General features: G+C 46.7%; 1 protein-coding gene across 3 annotated transcripts in view; it reads right to left on the bottom strand.

Annotated features, from left to right (window-relative positions):
• Positions 1 to 921: 921 nt before the first annotated feature.
• LOC105006897 (PH and SEC7 domain-containing protein 1) overlaps positions 922 to 20,254 on the bottom strand; it is a 33,170-nt gene continuing 13,837 nt past the window's right edge. For all 3 annotated transcript variants that reach the window (XM_010865632.5, XM_020046801.3, XM_020046802.2), the window contains 7 exons: positions 13,403 to 13,446; positions 9,607 to 9,794; positions 9,400 to 9,470; positions 8,259 to 8,416; positions 6,359 to 6,503; positions 5,932 to 6,075; positions 922 to 5,730 (listed from right to left, as the gene is read on the bottom strand). In XM_010865632.5, the coding sequence (XP_010863934.2) occupies positions 5,473 to 5,730; positions 5,932 to 6,075; positions 6,359 to 6,503; positions 8,259 to 8,416; positions 9,400 to 9,470; positions 9,607 to 9,794; positions 13,403 to 13,446 (1,008 nt within the window). In that variant the 3' untranslated portion in view covers positions 922 to 5,472. The remainder of the gene's footprint in view (positions 5,731 to 5,931; positions 6,076 to 6,358; positions 6,504 to 8,258; positions 8,417 to 9,399; positions 9,471 to 9,606; positions 9,795 to 13,402; positions 13,447 to 20,254) is intronic.

Here is a 20,254-nt window from a genome sequence, read left to right as displayed (position 1 = left end):
TGTCAGTTATAATCATCACAATTAAAAGAAATAAACATTTGAAATATATCAGTCTGTGTGTAATGAATGAATATAATATACAAGTTTCACTTTTTGAATGGAATTACTGAAATAAATCAACTTTTTGATGATATTCTAATTTTATGACCAGCACCCCAATTAATCCCCATACATCACGTTGAAGGGGATACCTTTACTTTGAAGGAGACTCATATTTCATTATTGGGCTGGCATGTGTACTTTGCTGAATGTGACGTCAAACTTCCAGTTGCTTTTCTGAAGAAAACGTATTAAATCTGATTAAAACCGAGACTCCGATGTTGCTGTGAACATTCTGAGTTTGCAATTCAATTTTTATTTCTTACTATATTTTGCATGCCTGATGCTCCGAGGCATGCGAAAAAGGACATTATACAGAATACTACTATCACAGTGACTATCAACATGACTCACTGGATGGAAAGGGATCTCTTGATAATGTAACTTTAGTGGCTCAATTGACATGGAGGAAATACTTGTTTACACTGCCAATGCACTTGAAAAACAAGAAAGATATAATAAAAGGTAGGCTGTACTAGCGGAAGAAAGTGGAAACGTGGAAGAAAACAAACGGAAATCCAAGGCAAACATTACCCACAATAACGGTAGCCTACATAATTAACGGAAAATAAAGAGATTAATATTTGTTATGTAAAGAAATGTGCGGTTGTGGTTCACTGGTTGACTTTTTTATGATTGCTATGATTTCACATGCGTCATATTTGACTTAACAATGTGTTTGGTGAACATTTTCGATGTCTTTCTTGCGTTATTGTCCTAGTCAGAAACGGTACACCTTTTCTATCCCCCTTTGGAAAATACAGTTGTGAAAAATATGGCCACAGGAGTGGTAGTGTTTTATAAAGAAAGAAATCCAGACAATTTAAACACTGATTTTTTCTTTATGCCTCCCCAAAAGAAAAGCTGATATACAAAGAAAGTTTCCTTACAGAGGTGAGGTTTTAACAGGCGATTGACACGTGTACAGCTAAAATGAGTAAACAATCCTAGAAAAACTTTTCAAATGTCTCTCATTGGCAGCATTCTAAGACATCTTAAATAAGTCAGAATCCCAGTACGTCACAGTTTTGAATGTGTTGGTGGGGTGGTGTCTACAATACATCTGCAATAAAACAGCATCACGTACAAACAATTGTCCTTCATTCAGCGTTTATAATAATAATAAAAAAAACGTGACAATGAACTGGACAACAATGCTGTTCTATATATTAACCTTTCATTAAATACCCTAAATATAATACAAAGGAAAGCAGATCGTAATAGTATCTCATGCTGTATACGTATATCACATGTCACATTCAGAAGTGCTGGTTGAAAAGGAACAAATGCGAACACCCAGGCGTTCTTTCAGTGCCACGGCGCACCGCAGACTAGCGCCCATACAGCCGCCCTGCGGTGATGTCCCAGGGGGCGGCTGAGGTGGGACGCAGAGAGGTCACTGACGCGGACGCTGACGCTCGTTCTATTCTACTGCTTTGTCATAACAAATAGATAGTAGGGCATCATTTACCATACAAAACTGTCCGTGCCTCCCTCCCTGACAGTTAGTGCCTGGGAAACTGGAAGCAGAGCATGTGCTGTATAGACCGCAGATGCACTATCTACAAACAGCGTGTGAGAGATGAGACTTTCAGTTCTGTTCACTTGAACTCCGCAACGTCTCCTTGTGTGTAAAGGGCCTCTCCTTTAGTCTAAATGTCCAGGCAGAGACATGGCATTCGCTGGTGGTAGAGCACCCTGGCTAAATGCCACCAGTGTCAAACACTACCAATTAATACAAGTACCAAGCAGTTACATCACAACCGTAACACAATACAATTTAAAGTATATGTCGTCAAAATAGTAACAATATACACACAGGCCTAGGGTTCACCGGTGAAGGCAGCTTCTCAAAAGATTGTCTTGAAAAGGGATGTCAGCATGATGATGATGGATACACAGGGCCTAGCAGACAGACTGTTAGTGGCAAAGGAGAAATGCAGTGAACTGAGAGAGAAAGAGGAGTGAAATGGAAACTTGAGAGGCTATGTGTTATCAGAAGAAATGGAAGCAGGGAAGATAGGATCGGAGAAGATGAGGCAAAACACACCATGCTACACATTAACATAGCATCCAATTTTCTGTACTAAAACTGTACAAAAAAACACTTCTGATAACTACAGCTGATGGACGCAGCTGGATAGGCTGGTCCCGGCTTTAAAATATTGGATAGCTGTTCTGGCTAGAATATTCTCCTCAGCCACATTAGTCAAATGAGCTTAGTATAACAGCAGGTCAGCCAGGTCGCAGCATGCTGCATTCAATGACATTCACAAACCTGCAGCAGGACTAAAACACACGGGCAATTCCACCGTAACCATCTGTAACAGACTTTTAAGTCAAAAAGAGACCATGACGGCAAACCGCACAAGCACTTCATACACACCAGGACTGGAATTAACATTCTCTCCACAGAACATGTGACAAAATGTATATGCAGGGGGCATGGTTTGGTAACAGAACATTTTCTTTCACCAAACTTTGCATCTGCACTGTGTTTCAGTTAAATTAGTTTTAATCAAAATCTCAGTTGACAAGTTAAACTGTTCAATATAGAAATTGAGTTATTCTGTAGAGTCGTATGGTGTAACACTGGGTTTTGTTCGACATACATTTAAAGTGAAAAATTTTAGTCTCCTGTCTTTATTAGAATTGCGCACCTCTCAGAGTGTACACACAGACACACAGACACAGACACAGACACACACACACACACACACACACACACACACACGCTTGTACATGTATGTATGCATTCTCACAGGTGCACAATGCTACAGATACACATGCACTTACACATTAACAACTATCTGTCGCGGATCACAGATAGCTTGGCAGGTTTCCTTATGCCGAGGCCCACAATGAAAACGTTGTGCAGTGCGGGGTAGCAGGGTTATGGCTGAAAGGTAACTAAATGTCCTGCCAAACTGCGCTCTCTGCTGGTAGGATGCTGGCATTACAACTGTTCAAGGCAAAATTTCGAAAGCCTGAGTAGAAAATGGCTATCCTTCAAATATTACAGAAAAATGTGACACACGCCATTTAATTTTTGGAACCTAAGGTATGTCATGGAATGGCTATGTTCATAATTCTTCTCTCGATTGATTTAGGATGTGGTATGGATAGGCTTCCTTGTCTTGCCTATTGGGTCACATTCCACATACAGCGCTGACAATACCCCGTATATCTGTTTTTCATGTAGCGAAACATTACTCCCTGTCAACATCAATAAAACAACACCAACAAATACCTTCAAATTGAATGATTATATTAATTTGAAAGAAAAATGTCCCTCTCCCTTCCTTCAGAATACTTCAGACCAGGAAGTTAAAATAATGATGGGAATTTGATTATGGTATTGTCCATCTCAAAACCTCTGTGGTCAATCACTGTTTATTAAATGCATAGGCATTTAATAACACTCAGTGCTGGTGTCTTTGTCGCCCCTTTACATACAGAATGTAAAACACACGATAATCATATATCACCCCCAGGGCATTTAACTACAGGGAATGTATAATATCAAGTCTCTATGTTTAATTTATGCATATTCACCAGTATATATTGTAACTACATATATAATGTATCATACAATATAAGCAGAACATAGTAGCCGGCAGGTTATTAAAAAAACATACGTACCATAGGACCACAATGAATATGAATAAAATGCTTCTTATAATCTTGATATTTCACCATATAATTACACTCATAACAGGACACAGGAGGAAGGGAAGTCCGACATCAACAGACTTTTTAAATACTGCGGAACTACGGGACAACACCGGAACTTTCTGGGCCTGCCTGGTGAGCATTAAAACAGGTCTTCCAAAGGAGTGTTGATACGGACACACAAACAGATTCCAAAGGAAGTAACAGGGAGGACATGTCAATACGGTATCAGTAAAAAGACAATACAACCTAAAACACCTTTTGCCCTTCTTTTCCAAAGAGGAAGAAAAGGCCATAAATGAAAAAGCTGAGCTTGATGCAGGCATGCTAAAACAACAGTTTGCCCAGAGTAGTAAGAAAGAACAGATGCCCACATCAACACAGAGAAAGCAACTGGGTAGTGATTAACAACTGATATTAAAAGGGCAATCTGCAATTTAAAGAATAACAAAGCGGAACCCCCACCACTGATTTGGTAAACAGCTGAGGGATGGAGCTGGAGAAATGTAACCATTCTCAAATTCATAAGCTAAGCTACGCTTACAAGGACCGACCATCCATGGTACAGAAATGATAGTTGCAAACGTGTTTTGTTTGTTTACGACGACACTGTTTACAAACAAAGCCTAACAGATGAACTAAGCTCATGAGGCACATCAAAAGCTATGTTCTTAAAGAATCAATGGGTAGATATTTATCGCAGATTGCCCCTTAAAGGAAAAAGAATTAAGAAACCACGGGCCTCTCTTGCTGAGAGGATGATACAGTTCAAATACTGTTGTATTCATGTGCAGCTGTACATTAGTAGCCTGCAATGGTTCATGACCAAACAGTGATGTCAAATCTGACAAGTTATTTGGGACAGAATCCAGGGCCGAGCCACAGTTACCCCTCCGAGACAGAGTGGGAGAACTGCGAAGCAGAGAGGTCTGAAGTCATGACAGCGCAGTCTTCCTCTCTCCCCTGCCCACGTCTCGACTCGAACAAGGAGGGAGGGCTGAGGGTGGGCCTCCGCAGGGCCCACATGGGCAACCTCTCGCCCCCCCCCCCAACAGACAAGCTCAGGGGCTAGTAGCTGGGCTCCCTCATGGAATGTGGACACACCCTGATGTTGTGGCAAAAAAAGGAAACCGCAACGCAATGAGTTTAGGGTCCTTCAGCGGTTGTTACCACAGGCTTACAGTACTGTAGCACTGCAGTCCAAACGAATGGTCCTCTGAGACGACGTGTCAAAGGTGTAAACATGTTTGGTCCCTAGAAACGTCCGGAGAGAATTAAAAGGGTTGGCAGGGCTTGCGGGAGAGGCGCCTGCGAAATGGAAAAGGGTCTGGATGGGAGTTGCTTGGTGGCGGCGCTGCCGAAACACTTTGTCAAGCGACACCGCAGAGTATAAGCCTCCTCTTGAATTATACCTCCACAGGCTCCAAGACCTCCAACGTCCCGCCCTCCTGCCCCAACGCCCTGCTGGCATTGGACAGCGGCCGCGCCAGTCACAGGATCCGTATTTCTGAGGAGATGTGGGGTTCCGGGGGTGAGGGCTGCCACAGGGCAGGGGGTGTGGTGTATGCGGTACACTCTCACCCCTTTTCAAGCAACCCCCATTCAACCCCCCCACCCCATGCCCCCGGATCGTTAATAAAAACCTGCGCAGGCCAACGAGCTGGCCGTACCATCACCGCCCCGTTGCCCCCCCGTCCCGCCTCACTTCCTGACGGCCTGGCGGTAGCTGTGTCTCTGGCCCTCTGTGCGCTTGGAGCCTTTGCCCGCGGCGGCACAGCCCACCGGCTCCTTGGCCCCGCTTCCCTGGGAGGCCAGGCTGCCGTCCTGGAGCGTGGGGCTGGAGTGGGCGCGCTGGAGCCCGTTGTCCTCCAGGATCTGGGCCTCGAAGATGGACAGGTCGTCCTCGCCGCAGCGGAGCTTGACACGGAGCAACATGGCGTAGGTACCGTAGCGCGTTTTCTACGTTTGTGAGGTGGGAGAAGGTGGTGGTGGAAGGAGACCGGGAGGTGGAGGAACAGGAAGACACGACACACAGTGGACAGAGGAGGTGCAGGGGAGTGAATGAGACAGAAATACAGCGCTGCATGGCAGCTTAATTCTCAGATGAATTCCTTTCCGTAGCTTATATTAAAAGTTCACACACTGTCGCCTCAGGCTCACCTCAAACTCCAGGTACTCGTCCCGCTGGCGGTACTCCTCCAGCTCACGGCCTTTGACCTTTCGGTCAGGAGGATACGAGCGTAGCTCGGCCAGTTCAGTGGAGATGGCCCGGAACCGAGCCTCATGGGACTGGACCTGTTCCTCCTGCACGCACAGATACTAAGGGTCAGAGTTCAGACTTCACCACACAGGTCACCAGGGAAAACCGAGGGGCATTGAATTCTCTCTCAGGCTATCTTCATCACCTTCATCACATCATCTCTGCAGACCAATAACTCATACAGTGATTATCTGGTGTCTTGCTTCAATCACACTTGTGGACATTCTATTAACAGTAGTATATTGTTAAAGGGATTCAGGGTGTTTCTTGTTGATTCCGGCAAATGGAACAATTGTCATGGTTCGGGGGGGCAGGGGGGGGGAGTACCTGGGACATTTTAGAGGTGGAGCTGGGCAGCAGCGGTCGGGCGAATTTCTTCTGCGACCCGATGGCTGCAGGGAAGGGCGGCGCAGAGAACATGGCTGAAACCGTGTTAATGCGCGTGATCCATGACTGCATCTGCTCTGCGTTTCTATAAAGGACAAAGCCAGCACACACACACACACAGTTTATGACACACACATACTTTATGACACACACACATAGTTTATCTTGTTGCACAAACCCAGTCCCCCCACCCCCCACCCCCCCGACAAACACACACACACACACACCAACACACACAGTCAATCCCTGGCGCAGAGTCCTAACTAAGACGTCAAGGTCTTAATCATCACAGCTGCTGAATTAAAACACTGCTGTTGACAGAGGAACAATAGAGGAGCCAATGAAAAGAAGAGATAGAAAGAGCTGTTATCCACTAACGGGTCATTAGACCCCCCCAGAGACTAATCAGGCAGATTCAGTTTTGTCACAACTCCCTGGACACTGGCTGAAAGAAGGAAGAGGGTGAGGGAGAGAGGGAGACAGGAAGAGAGAGTGGGAGAGGCAGAGGGAGAGGTGAAGGGAGGGAGATGGGGTTGGCAGAGAAAAAGGTATCTGGGACAAACGCAAGCCGCAACTGGAGCAGAGACTGCCCTCCTGGGGGACTGGAACATGTGGCCACATCATGTGTCTCCGCATCCTGGATTTACACCCTCCACATGGAGGCGCCCACGTACGTGCACACACTTTACCCAACCCCTAATCTTAACCTGACCCCAACTGTGAACCTAAAACCTAACGTGATCCCTCAACTTAACCCTAACTCCCAACCCTAAGTGCTCATGATGCGTGCCATTACCAACAGCTACACTGTAGGTCTGTTTGGTCCATTTCAATTTACAAACGTTCATGGTTTCAGTTATACTGGCTTTCTCTTAGCGAAGTGGTTACTGCAGCTTCCTTTTCACGTAAATCTAGCAAATATGTTAAAAGAATAAAGGTTGACTGGTTACATTCTCTGCCTTATGTTCATATTTCCACGTCCCCGTTTTTCTCTTTCTTTGCGCAGTTTTAACAAAAATGTTCAAAGCAAATGTGGACAGGGTGGGAATCTTGGTAAACTGATGTCAAAAAGACATGAATTCAATCTCGGGAGGGTAACACTGACTGCGTGTCATTACTGTAACATTATTTGCATGCCAGAGAGAACGACTGATTTGTAGCTTGTCATAGAATGTAAAATAGTCCTGTGTCGTATCTGTCCTTTAGCCCAGTGTGAATCCTTAGCCAAGGGTTAAACTTTAGCCCACGGTTAACAAACTGTTGTGTGAACACAGGCTAAGATAAGCCTGGGCCAGTCTTAGCCTGGGCCAATGCAAGAACAATGCAGTGTGAAAAGGTCTAATAAACCTAAAACCCAACGTGAAAACTGAACTTAAACCTAACCATAAACTAACAACCAAACATGAACACTAAACTTAACTCTAACTCCTAACAATAAATGTAACCCTAACCACAGTTTTTAACCTTTTAACCTTTCTGTTGAAAACAGCCTTTTTCCTCTTTGGGACAGCCGGTTTTGGTCCCCACCAGCATAGTAACATCCTGTCAACACACATAGCAGCCGTGATTGGCTGATGATAAGGGGATATGGAGGCAGCTACTAGTCAGATAAGGGAAAAAAAGGAGCGGGTTGACCTTACAATGTCAAGCTCAGGTTTATTGACCGGGCGGATGTGTGCTGCACTGCGTTATGGACAAGACTCCAAGCCCAAATAATCAACCATCTATCATTCACTGTGTGCAACCAGGGAGAAAGGTCAGGGGTCAAGTGTACAGGGCAGTGTTCAAGGGGCTTGGAAAAGAGATGAGTTTAGAACAGTGAAATAGGCATGAGACTCACGGTGCCTGGAAGAGGTAGACCCTCCAGTCTGCTGTGCGCAGGTAGAACACGTTTGGTCTTTTGCTGTAGTCTGCAGCCCTCATGGCCAGAGAGTGGTGGACGGACACAGCGTTCTTCAGGTCCTCGTCCGAAAGCTGCTTGTCCGGCCGGTACTCCCCCTGCGTGTTCACACAATGACGGTCACCGCAATGGACCGCTGCAGCAATTCTGACCACAGGGTACTGACCACCCGGGACGGGTCTTTGTATGGCCTTCATCCAAGAGGAGGTTGTAATGGGAGGATATCAAGCAGCGGTATATCGCCGTTGGATACGCGTGTGTTAAAACACCAGCCATTAATATGAACTGCATTGCTCACGACTGAATCACACAGTATGTGTCAGAAATGTCACCCAGCGGTAGGACGCCTTCCTTGTGGGATGTCACATAAAAAATAAAAAAACATGAGGAAGAATGTGTTTTTGACACTCCACTTTGCCTAACGCAGACTTGGACCACGGAGCATCAGAAAGACGCAGTACAAACTGTGTGTCATTGGCACTGCTGTGTCATAGGGATGTCTCTGGATGGGACCTCTCGGTTCCCAGTGGCCTAGTTAACCAGACACGAGCCTAAGACAGCAGGGTTCCCAGAAGCAAAGGCCAGGCCCTGGGTCCACATGGACCTAGAAGCCAGGACCTTGTCCGACTGGTATCACTGATCCAAGCTGGAAAATCTGAGAATGATGTCCTATTGGTCAATTCCACAGCAGGAGGAATAACCATCCAGATGACTTGTTTATTTGAGTATGTGACAGATTATTTTTCAGTTCACAAATATGTACATACAGTGGGGAGAACAAGTATTTGATACACTGCCGATTATGCAGGTTTTCCTACTTACAAAGCATGTAGAGATCTGTAATTTTTTATCATAGGTACACTTAAACTGTGAGAGATGGAATCTAAGATCTCCCCACTGTACATGTAATGTAACTGAACAGGAGAGGCTATTTGACTTGGCAGTTTTTTGGGTCTTCTCAGACCTTTTCGCAGTGTTCAGGGGAGTGGATCGGTATAGCGTGCCCTGATTTCATCGAGTGAGACTGAACTGACACAATAGTCACCACACCTGTCGCTCCCCCTGGAGAGGAGCTGCTCACCTTCTGCAGGTAGAGAATAAGCCCCTTCAGAATGCCATAGAACGTCTTCCAGCCTCTCTTCCCACGGGGTGCTTTAACCAGGAGAAAAGTTAGATTACAGTGAGGAAAATGTACCAACAGACTGTGATGAGGTTAGGAAGAGAACGGCGGTCGATGGTGGGGCTAAGACAAATCAGCTATAAATGTAAGTGCCTGGCGTCGACATACTTCTCTTGCCGTCTGAATCGGCGTGCACTTTCCGCACCAGGAACCCGTTCTTGTACAGCTTGGCCCCCGAGGGCTGGCACGCCAGGGTTCTCCCGCCGCTGGCTGGGCTTTTGATTTGTTTGGAGGCTGTGTCTGCTTGGCTAATATCCCCCAGCTCTGAAAAAGACTTTCGCATCTCCTCCTCGTCACTATGGAGACACGAAACAGAGGGAAGAACAACCCCGGTTACCGTTTTGCCACGCCTCATTAGCGACACATCAGCCAATCACGTGCAAACATCTCCTGCTGTGGCCGTCCATTAGAAGACAGGACGAGACAGAGTGAGGAATAGTTTCAATGGGGATATACTCGCTTACGTAACGTATTTTCAAAGCACAATTCTACCTAGGGGGAAGCTGAGTAAATGAGAGTGTTTCTTCTTTTTCTTCAAAGCCATAATTTGGGTGTCTTCTCTTATCCCTTATCCCTCTGTTTCTCATCTACCATGCCTTTTAGTGATTACCTCTCGGTCTCCAGAGGACCGGTTCACTCTTCTTGATCAAAACACAAAACAGTAGGCGAGCGGGGGGATTGAATGCCTGTCTACTGCGAGGTGAATAACAAGGGCATTCCGTTCCACCATGGATTCATTTCAGACTTTTTGGTTTTGTGTTTCCTCATCGCCACTCCAAATGAGAAACCAGCTCACATTAAAGAAATGAAGGGGCGACAAATGATGTATTGATGCACAACTATAACACTTCAGTGCGTATCAGTGATGAAAATACATCTGTTTCTTAGTGTTGACCATGATCCCCAAACCAGTGGAGGGCATTGTAATAGCTGAAATGGGAGGAATGGAGAGGCATCAAACAGGCACCATTCTAATTAGTTGCCAAGTTCTAGTAGTATCATCAGTCTCATTCCTCACCAGCCAAAACTATTTTTGCATAATTTCTGCCAGTAGTTTTTCTGTCCTTGTCGCTTTGTGTTCTATATTAACTAGCTGTACTTTCACCCATTTTCTGTGAGATGTACCCCGCCCAGCCCCCCCCCGCATTACATATGATGCAATACATCCAAATTACAGCCTGGCACATTAATTTGATGTGATTCAAATCCCAGTGTCTCTTCGGTCTACACTGAATACAGAGCAGGGATGTTTGTTCCTATAGGTTATAACTATAGGGCCCAGATTTCTTGATTCGATGACAAGAACTCCTGTCCCTGCCTACTAAATGTCTTCGGTCCATGGCTTCCTATTGTGCCTGGTATGTGGAGGTGTTCATCTCACCTAACAACTGAAAAACAAGGTACGCATGCAAAGCACCATATCAGTCGGAGCTAGGTAAAAACAAACGTCACCTCACCACCACCTGTGTAAAAAGCTCACCTTCAAAACAGAGACATGCAAACCCCCCATCAAAATGGATTCCCCCGGAACTCTTCAAGACAGACACGAGCAACCAGGCGCACACAACAACATTTCACGGCGTACGACAGAATGGGAGGGAGAGCGAGCGTGGGGGGGGGGGTAGTCTATTGAGAGCTGGTGGGCATGTGTCTCTGAGTTTTCGCCTGTTGCCTGGTAACTGCTGGTTTGACTGAATCCCATTCTACACTGAGACCGAGACAGAGGGAGAGATGGAGTGGGGGGGGGGGGGGGGGCGGGGGGGGGGGCGGAAAATAAGCGAGAAAGGGATACAGAGAGTAAACAAAAGCCTGGGAAGATAAGACTGAGAGAGGCGACGGGCTACAGTGAAGAGGGGAATGGTGAGAGAGGGGGGGCATTGGGTGGTGATCCGGGGGGGTTTGATCCGTGCTGGACCGGCAGATCTGAGCGGCATGAGTAAAGACATCGCTGTGCTGTTAGCTAATGAGGACACAATAGGTTTTTTGTCACCCATGCGAAAATACCAGTGAGAAAATGGAGTTTCACGTACAGCTGAGGTCAGGTAACTACAGATGCCTGGCGCGGGGCAGAAAATAACATGTGCCAGAGATACCATGACAACTGAAATTATTTCACGTATTGGAAAAGGGTTACATTGTTATTCCTGCCCTCAAAATAATCACCATCGTAACAGCAATCAAAATCCTCGTCTTACCAATGGCCTCTGTAGCAGCAGCCATTATTTTTTACAGTCCCTCATAAATAAATGAATAATAAATCATTTAAATAGGACTGGCATTGCAATTCGTTTGTGAGACGCCTGTTCTAATGTGTCTATATTCCATTCCAACGCCAGTCAAATGGGCTACTCGTATCCCTTCTTCTAACAGGTGATATGAGCCAGTGAAGAGGAGGATTTCAGCCAGGAAGGAGATGATTTCAGCCAGGAAAGGGATGATTTCAGCCAGGAAGGGGAGACAGCAGCATTTGAGGAAGAAAAGGAATAATGAAGCAGATGGAACACATACTCTCTTTTTCCTCGCTCGCTCTCTCGCTCTCTCTCTCTCTCTCTCGGTCTGTTTCCTCTTCTATTGTTCTACCCCTTCTATCCCCCCCACCCCCCCATTTCTTCTCATCGCTCTTCTAAACAAAACAAAATCCCACTCATTTACCATGCATGCTTTTTTAATAGCCATGTTTTCATTCGTCTGAAAGAACGAAAATGTGAAGACTACAGACCTAATCAAAATGACAGGAGATTCACAACCACTGTAACCAAATTCTGGTCTATGTGAAAGGTTCTCTGCTGGGTTGCAGGTAAATTCATTAACTCTTTCACTGTTCAACACCTCTCTCAGTGCAAACAGCTCCCCTGGAACACCCAAGTGTGTCAGTGATCACACTGATTATGTAGAAAAGTGACAAACAGGAGGCCATATAAACATTGCCTTGTATATTTCATTTCCCCCATTAGCATACACCAAATAGTCTTCCTGAAAAGGTTGTCTACACCCCTCCCTGTCTGTCCCTCCCTCCTGCTCTCTCCATCCTTGCATTTATCTCTCTCTCTCTCTCTCTCTCTCTCTGTTCCCTCCATGTTTCCCAAATTCATTCTATAGGGAACATGGAACCCACCCTTACATCACTCTGAACCCCCAGAGCTTTACTCCACCCCCGCGCTGAAAGAGGAAGTGTGTGTTTATGTGCGCACAGAACCTAGTGGGTGCACTTTCATCAGCGAGAGCAGTTATGTGACTGTGTGTGTGTGTGTGTGTTTGTGTGTATGTCTCTGTGGGGGTGTGAAACAGCATCTATCGGCGCAGACTTCTGTGTTTCCTGCATATCATGGCCGTGAATTTACGTGACTCACAATCGTTTATGCAGTCATGTCGTCAGGGGTGCCTCAGAGCCAGTGTCTCCACGGACATGTATTCCAATGGGGCGTCTGTTTCCGTGGTTTCAACTGGACCATTTTGTGTTCCCAGACCCTGTTCATCTGACCACTTCTCAGAACAGCCCCTGGTGCTGTTTTTTGGGCAGGAAGTGGGAGGCGGCGGTCACACTTTTGTACAGGAAGCACTGAGGATCCTTAAATGGAAGCGTGTGTCTGTGGTTGCGCAGTAGAACGGTAGCTATGGAGCCGTAGCCATGGTGCCGTAACCGTGGCAACAAAGCTTGGAGAGCCAGCAGCGACTCAACTGGCGTCTCCGAAGCACGGCGAGCTGATAACCAGAATAGCAACCCTCGACATACAAATGTTTCCATCACAACCTGGCGACACGCACATCATTAATTGGGACGATGACAGGTCTAGGAATAGTTTTTTACTGTCGAAATGTGCGCGTGTGTGAGAGAGAGTGTGTGTGTTTACCCAGCATGCAGCGATATTGTACGTAGATAACTGGGCGTGTAGACATTACTCACATTGTCCACTGGAGCTTCTCGTTCTTGATTGAGTTGTACAGGGCCTGGGGAAGGAAGACAGAGTCATACAGCAGGCAGAACATAAGGAGACAGACACACCAGGGAACAGCGACTGTCTGAGCCCATCGATCAGTGTACCTACTCAGTCTGAAAGCTAATTCATGAATCCGTCGATCAACCCATCAGTCAACTGTTTTGGACAGTCCTTCCTTTTTAAGAATCCTCTTTGTCACGGGCCAAAGTAAAGTTTGATCACTGCACGCTCAACTAATTAAGGGGGGGAACAACAGCATAGACCAAAATAAGATCTGGAGAAAAAGACTGTGATGCATTGATAAATACAACAGGCACTCTCTTTGGGAGAGTCCTCGTATTCCGCTTCGCTCTCTCATGACCCCCCAGTGACAGCCAAGTGATTTGGATGTTCATTCACATCCAGGCCCTTCAGTGACAAAGGGATGGTGTTGACAAGGAGACGGGGCAGATGGTTGTCCAGGGCAACCGGTGTTATCTGCCAGTGAAATCATTTGTGGCTCTATTAATTCTTTCCATGCTCAATTCTTATTAAAAAAAAACTATGCTAATGACGAGTCATAAGTTGATTGACTGAGGTGGTGAATTTCCCAGCCTATTCTGGAAATAACATTGAGGTGTGGTTTTTCAGTCAAACCCATTGAAATATCCAATGTGTTTGATGCAGTGAGTCCAATCAAACTCACTTCCTAAGACCATTAAGAAAATGAGAAATAATAAATACAAATATCTGAATGCCAACCCTTATGAATAATAGCAGCCAGATAATTTGGAAGCTCGGTTCCCTTCGCCATGGAGACGTCCTGTATGAAATCAAATCCCAAACTGTTGCAAACTTCATGAATATTAATATACAGCAGAGATGTGAAGCCGCTGTTGTGAGAAGCTGCCGTTGGCACATATCAAAGTCTCATTTTGATGCACTCTCTCTTTGGCAGCACACAACTTCAATATCAAATCTGATCTCCTGTTGCCAGTAGCAACAGCCATCACAGCCATAGTACTGGCTCATTGAGAAATCTCACCAGCTTGTGATTCATGGACTAGGGTTCCATTATTGGTTTCTACCGGCAGACTAATGAAAATTCCTGCTCATTCAACTTTGATTGGAAAACCGGGCAGACTAAACCAACAGAACAAGATGCTGACATTACGGTACGCAGTGAAGTATCTCACATGTCAGACGTAATTATTCCATCTCAAGAGAATCCAGTAGCCCCATACTATACATTCAAACTCCATTAGCTGAGGAGATTGATTATCTCAAACCCAGGGTGTAAACACGCCCTCCATCATTGCTTTAGTGAAGCATACTATAATTACAACATTGGTCCAATGGAACGAGAACCCGAGAGAGAGACGGACGTTGATATGCTGTTGTTGCGAGGCGGCAGAGAAGAGAGGCCAAGGGTGAGTAATGTAACGGAGTCTGAGGCTGGGGTGGGGATTTAATGGGGAGATAAGTGAGATGTATGGGCAGGCCCTGGCAGAACCAGGTACGGTGGGGGCGAGTGGGTGAAGCCTAATCAGCGTCATTCAGAGAAGCCGAGAAGCCGTCAGAATGGACGTTCATCGTCCTCCACCCCGCGCGCTCCATCAGTCGCCTGGCTCTGGGTCAGAAAATGAGAGTGAGGTGTGGTGCTGTTTTAACCTGTATGAGAAAAGGCCTTGAGGGGTGGCGTTACCACTGGTTACTGCACTCAACATCTGGTATCTTAGGTTATGAAATAGCCTGCCAACCCATGAGATCATCCAACCTGCAATCTGCTCAGCTAGCAAACTGGTCACAACCACATTTAGTTCATAAACTGCGTTTGTGAATGTATTGGTAAAATGGTAAAATGGCATCCTCCGGAAGAGGAAATTCAAAAGCAAACAATACACATAACTCCAATTATGGGTACCAAAAAGGATTTAGTAATTGTCTTGGAAATATTGTCTGGCAATAGGGACAGTTGAACCTTTTAAATGTATAATGCACTCAGGGTCAAAAGGTTTGATCCCCCTTAAGGCTAAATATGAAAACCAGTAATAACATGGCGTGGTTATGAACTGGTATGCACAGTACCAGTTAAAAGTTTGGACACACTTACCCATGGGTGTGACGAAAATATTGACTCTTACTGTATATTACAACAATTGATGCATCCATCAGCTTCTTTCAATTTAAGCTAGCCCATAAAATGCTCGCAACCGAAACAATGGTCAATAAACAGGTCATGGAACAGTCTGGCCTGTGCAGGCTCTACTGGGAGGAAATAATCTCTACTGGTTTTATCCACCTGTGGTCTGAAATCAAGACCAGGAGTGGTTACATTCTGAGGGTGTGGTAAGACCTGCAGACTGTACTGTCGGGGGGGGGGGGTTTGAGGAACAACGGTCAGACAATAGGGAATATTATTAGTATTTTTGGATGAGGTGTTTGAGCAGAAAGGAGGAGCAGAAATATTGCCGGCAACGGGGATGTGACACCACGGCAAACTGGAGAGATGCACCGCCAGAGAAGCTCTGATGTACACAATACATTTGACCTACATTCCTGGAATGTAACATTCCTGGTCCTTTACTTGTAAAACTAGAAAGATTCAGATGACCTTTTAAACCCGAATAATATTAGGTGCAATAATTATTCAGAAATTACAGATACCTAAAGAAGATATAGTACTGGGAACAGCAATTTGCCGTGGACACGTCACAGGAAAAAACACCATATAATCGTTAATGGGAAATCCTTCTGATTCTGAGATGTTAAAACCCAACCTGACCAGCTTCAACACAGCGAAGGAGTCGACCGGCTATGACCAGGTTGCGCTATGCTACGTTTCAGGTTGCGCTATGCTACGTTTCAGGTTGCGCTATGCTACGTTTCAGCTGGAGTCTTACCCGTGTGGCACATTGCACCTTCTTTCTCTTGCGTGCCTGCGGGTGGTTCTGCCCATCCTGGGCCTTTCCCAGCAGATCCGGGAACATAAGGGGCTTCAGGGAGCGTGAGCGGGGGGTACGGGGGTAGCGGAACGGGTCAATCATACGGAAGTCTCGCCCGTAGCGGACCGAACAGAGGGAGCGTGAGCGCAGGCGCCCGGCTGAGTGCAGGCTGTTGACACCGATCATGGCCGGCCGGGGGGTGGGGGGGGGGGTGACGGCGCACAGCAGAACCAACGAGACCGGATCTGGAAATCACTTCCCGAGCAGGCGGTCAGCTAGCGCGGACACTGATATTGCGACGACCTTTCTGTCTTCACAAATGTTGTCTTTGCTTCAGAGAATTACCCTCCAGGGCACGGCCAAGAAAATGAGGAAAAGGTTGTCTGGGTTTTTTTGGCACTTTCTGAGAGCCGGGGGCTAAACAGTTCCAAGCTGTCACAGGAAACAGCGCTGGCGTCGATCAGAGAGGCCAAAGCCGTCACCTGGCAGCTGTCACTCTGACACGGTGCCACAGCACCAGAAAGCATCAAGCAGCAGGTGCCGCTACGCTCGTTCTCCCACACACCCACTCATCAGGCAATCAGGAATTCGTTCAAAGCCACACAGGCAAAAAACCCAGAGTGCCTTAACTTTTCTCCCCTGACGATCGGACAGGTCATCTAAAACAAATCATCATCATGACTTTCAGTGTCACACAGGCAAGTTCAGACTGACTGTATTCCCAAGGGACACCATCCACAGGTGAGTGACAGGCCACCCGTTAGCACTGTTCTGGGACGAGAGTGTGAATTAATCAATCCTCCAGGTCTGATATTCCTACAAGCCCTACCGGTCCACGGTCAAATCACTTAAACTGTTTCCTGAACAGCTGTTCCGAGCAGGCCCTCTGCCCGCCCGCCCTCCCCCCCCCCGGCGGCTCAGCCAAAACAGGATGCCAAGCTGTGCCACGTTGCCCCCACGAATGTCTCAGTTCCAATCGGTTAAGTTCTGAGCGGTGGCGCGGCTGAGGTTGACAGAGACGTACGCACCCTCGCGCTGAGGCGCGCGCACGCACGTTGACAGGCTGACAGGCTGGCAGATGGCGAGCAACACTTGCGGAGGTGTGAAAGGACAGCCAGCACGCCACAGATGGGTGCAACGGGTGGAAGTGAGGAGGCAAAAAGGCACGTCCTTGAGCTCCGGCGAACACACGACGGAAAGGGTCCACGGACGACGACCGTCCTCCCGCTACCTGAGCGGAGATTCCAGGCAGCACTTGATAGCGTCACTTCCCACGAAGAGAGGAGGACCGGGAGAGGACTTGAAGGGCCGACGAACTGACTAGGCCAAAGTCTGGCAAAAGAGGGAAGAGAGGGCGACCTGGTCCAGAGGGAGTCCCGGGTCCAATCTGTCCAGTAAAAGGAAAGAGCTGGCGTAGTCTCCTGTCTATCCGACCGTCAGAATGAAGGGGATGAGTGCTTCAGGGGATCACTGCCAGTCCATCCATCCGTGCCCCTTTGTCGGCGGCTACTCTTTCATTAATCCCTCGCTTTGTGGAACACCTTTTCTATCGCACGTCTTCCTTCGCTCTATCTGTTCACGCTCCGTTCTTCCCATTGCGTCCTCCAGCAGGGGGTGTTGAGAAAAGCTTGTCCGTCCGTAATCTTTCGCGGCTTAGCTCTCTGTGTCCGTCCTCCACCGAGTCCTTTTTGTGTGCCTGTCTCCCAGCCTCCGTAGAGAAGATCTGCCGGAGTCGTATTGAGGGAAGAGGACCGACGGTGACTGTGACTGTACTCTCATCGCTCCCTCATTCCCTCCATACCTCCCTCCCCTCCCTCCCTCCCTCCCTCCCTCCACCCCTCCCCTGTAGTTGTCGGCAGCGAATCACAGCCTTCCGTTTCCTCCTTCAGCCACACACACACACACACAGAGAGAGAGACATTTGCGTGCACAGCACACACCCTCCCCTAGACCCTGTGAATGGTAATTGGTATTCAGTGCTTGTTTACTCAGTGAGGTGGGAGAGAGAGACGGAAAGGTAAAGAAAGAGATGTTGAAATCAGCGGGAAAATTAGTGTGTGTGTGTGTGTGTGTGTGTGTGTGTGCACACGTAAAAATCCATCGTCTCCACAAGCATAAACTGAACAGAACCAACAAGTGCTCATTTAACATTCAACCACTACTGAATTATGAATTAAACATCCCAACCCAAAAAATACCATTTACAAAAAACCCACTGGCTTTGCTCCTTTGCTCTCAGCGAAGCCGTTCGACTGCTCCTCGGGGTATTACATTTTTGTCCATCTTTCCAAAGAGGTTCTCGGCTTCAGCTGAAACCAACAACACCATCGGCAATGTTTACAAAATAAGACGCCTGTATCGTGTAAAACTGGAAGTCTAAATTACCACACAAGGTAGTTACCAGTGGAATCAGAGATACGAGGCAGTGGAAGAAATTGGAGCACCTGTCAAGACAGTGGAGCGATGATTTAGCAGGACTAATCTCCAGAGAATATCTTCAGATAGAGAATTATTGACTTAGGGCGATGTCAGACGGGACAAGCGAACAGGAATAATCAGGCAATCTACAGCGATTGGGTTGACAAGCTGTTGAATGGGGTGCCAATCACACTGCATGCAGACTAACCAGAAGACAAATGACACCAGCCATTCTCTGTGTGCTCCACCAGAGTGGCGAAACCAACCGCACAACATACAGGACACATGGGTACAGTGGGAAGTGGAAATGTCAACGCGGACAATGAAGGCGGGGCAACGATACAGGCATCGCAATGAAAGCCTGCGGAACATCTCGAATGAATAAGGGTGAGCAGAAATGACCTGCATTAAACGGACGGGTCTGTGCTAGAGGATAGGTCTATGCTAGGAGATAGGTCTGAGATAGAGGATAGGTCTATGCTAGGAGATAGGTCTGAGATAGAGGATAGGTCTATGCTAGGAGATAGGTCTATGCTAGGAGATAGGTCTGAGATAGAGGATAGGTCAATGCTAGGAGATAGGTCTATGCTAGGAGATAGGTCTGAGATAGAGGATAGGTCTATGCTAGGAGATAGGTCTATGCTAGGAGATAGGTCTGAGATAGAGGATTGGTCTATGCTAGGAGATAGGTCTATGCTAGGAGATAGGTCTGAGATAGAGGATAGGTCTATGCTAGGAGATAGGTCTGAGATAGAGGGGCAACTGGAGTTGAGGGCCTGTCTCTTTTTCTTCAGCTGCACAAATGTGTGAATGCACGCATGCAAACACTGTCACCCTCTGTCTCCCTCTCTCCCATCCCCTCTCTCTAATGTTCAGGTGTGAGACATCTTAGGGAGGGGGAGGAATCTAGACCCTATGTCAGAGGCTCCCTCCCCTTTAGACATGACCACTTCTCTTCTGCCCAGAAGCTGGATTCTAACCCTGGACTTGGGTATGTTCATTGGGATTCAGGAGCCCCAGTGGAACCCCTTTATAAAGATTATAAAATAAAAAAAAATGCCACAGATGCTGTATCTTAATTTGAGTCTGTTTCCCACAGAAGAATAACAATGCTGCAGGAAGGCGAAATTTTTATAATCATGTAGATTTCAAATATACATTTTAAACAGTCGATACCTTTTTAAACCAACCATACAAGTTTGGACACCTTGCTTTGCTAGACAATTTGTGCTACAAGGCAATGATCAAATTTAGACACGACACGTGTATGTAGCCCTAATCTAGGTTTAAGAGAGCTGAGGGAGAAGTGTGCCATCACAGTCAGTTAGCTGCACAGCACAGAAGATTCCTCTCTTCTGTAACTCTATTGTATTGTAAATGGGAAACGTATCACTAGGTTTCATCTGAGGAATATTGGAGAAGCACTAGAGAGAGACAGAGGCAGAGTAAAGTGAGATGCTGCAGCAGCTAGATAGA

Source organism: Esox lucius, chromosome 5 (genome assembly GCF_011004845.1).
Source record: "Esox lucius isolate fEsoLuc1 chromosome 5, fEsoLuc1.pri, whole genome shotgun sequence".
In the NCBI taxonomy this organism is placed as follows: Eukaryota; Metazoa; Chordata; class Actinopteri; order Esociformes; family Esocidae; genus Esox; species Esox lucius.
Note: the sequence above shows the minus strand (reverse complement) of the source record. Positions and strands in the feature narration are given on the sequence as shown.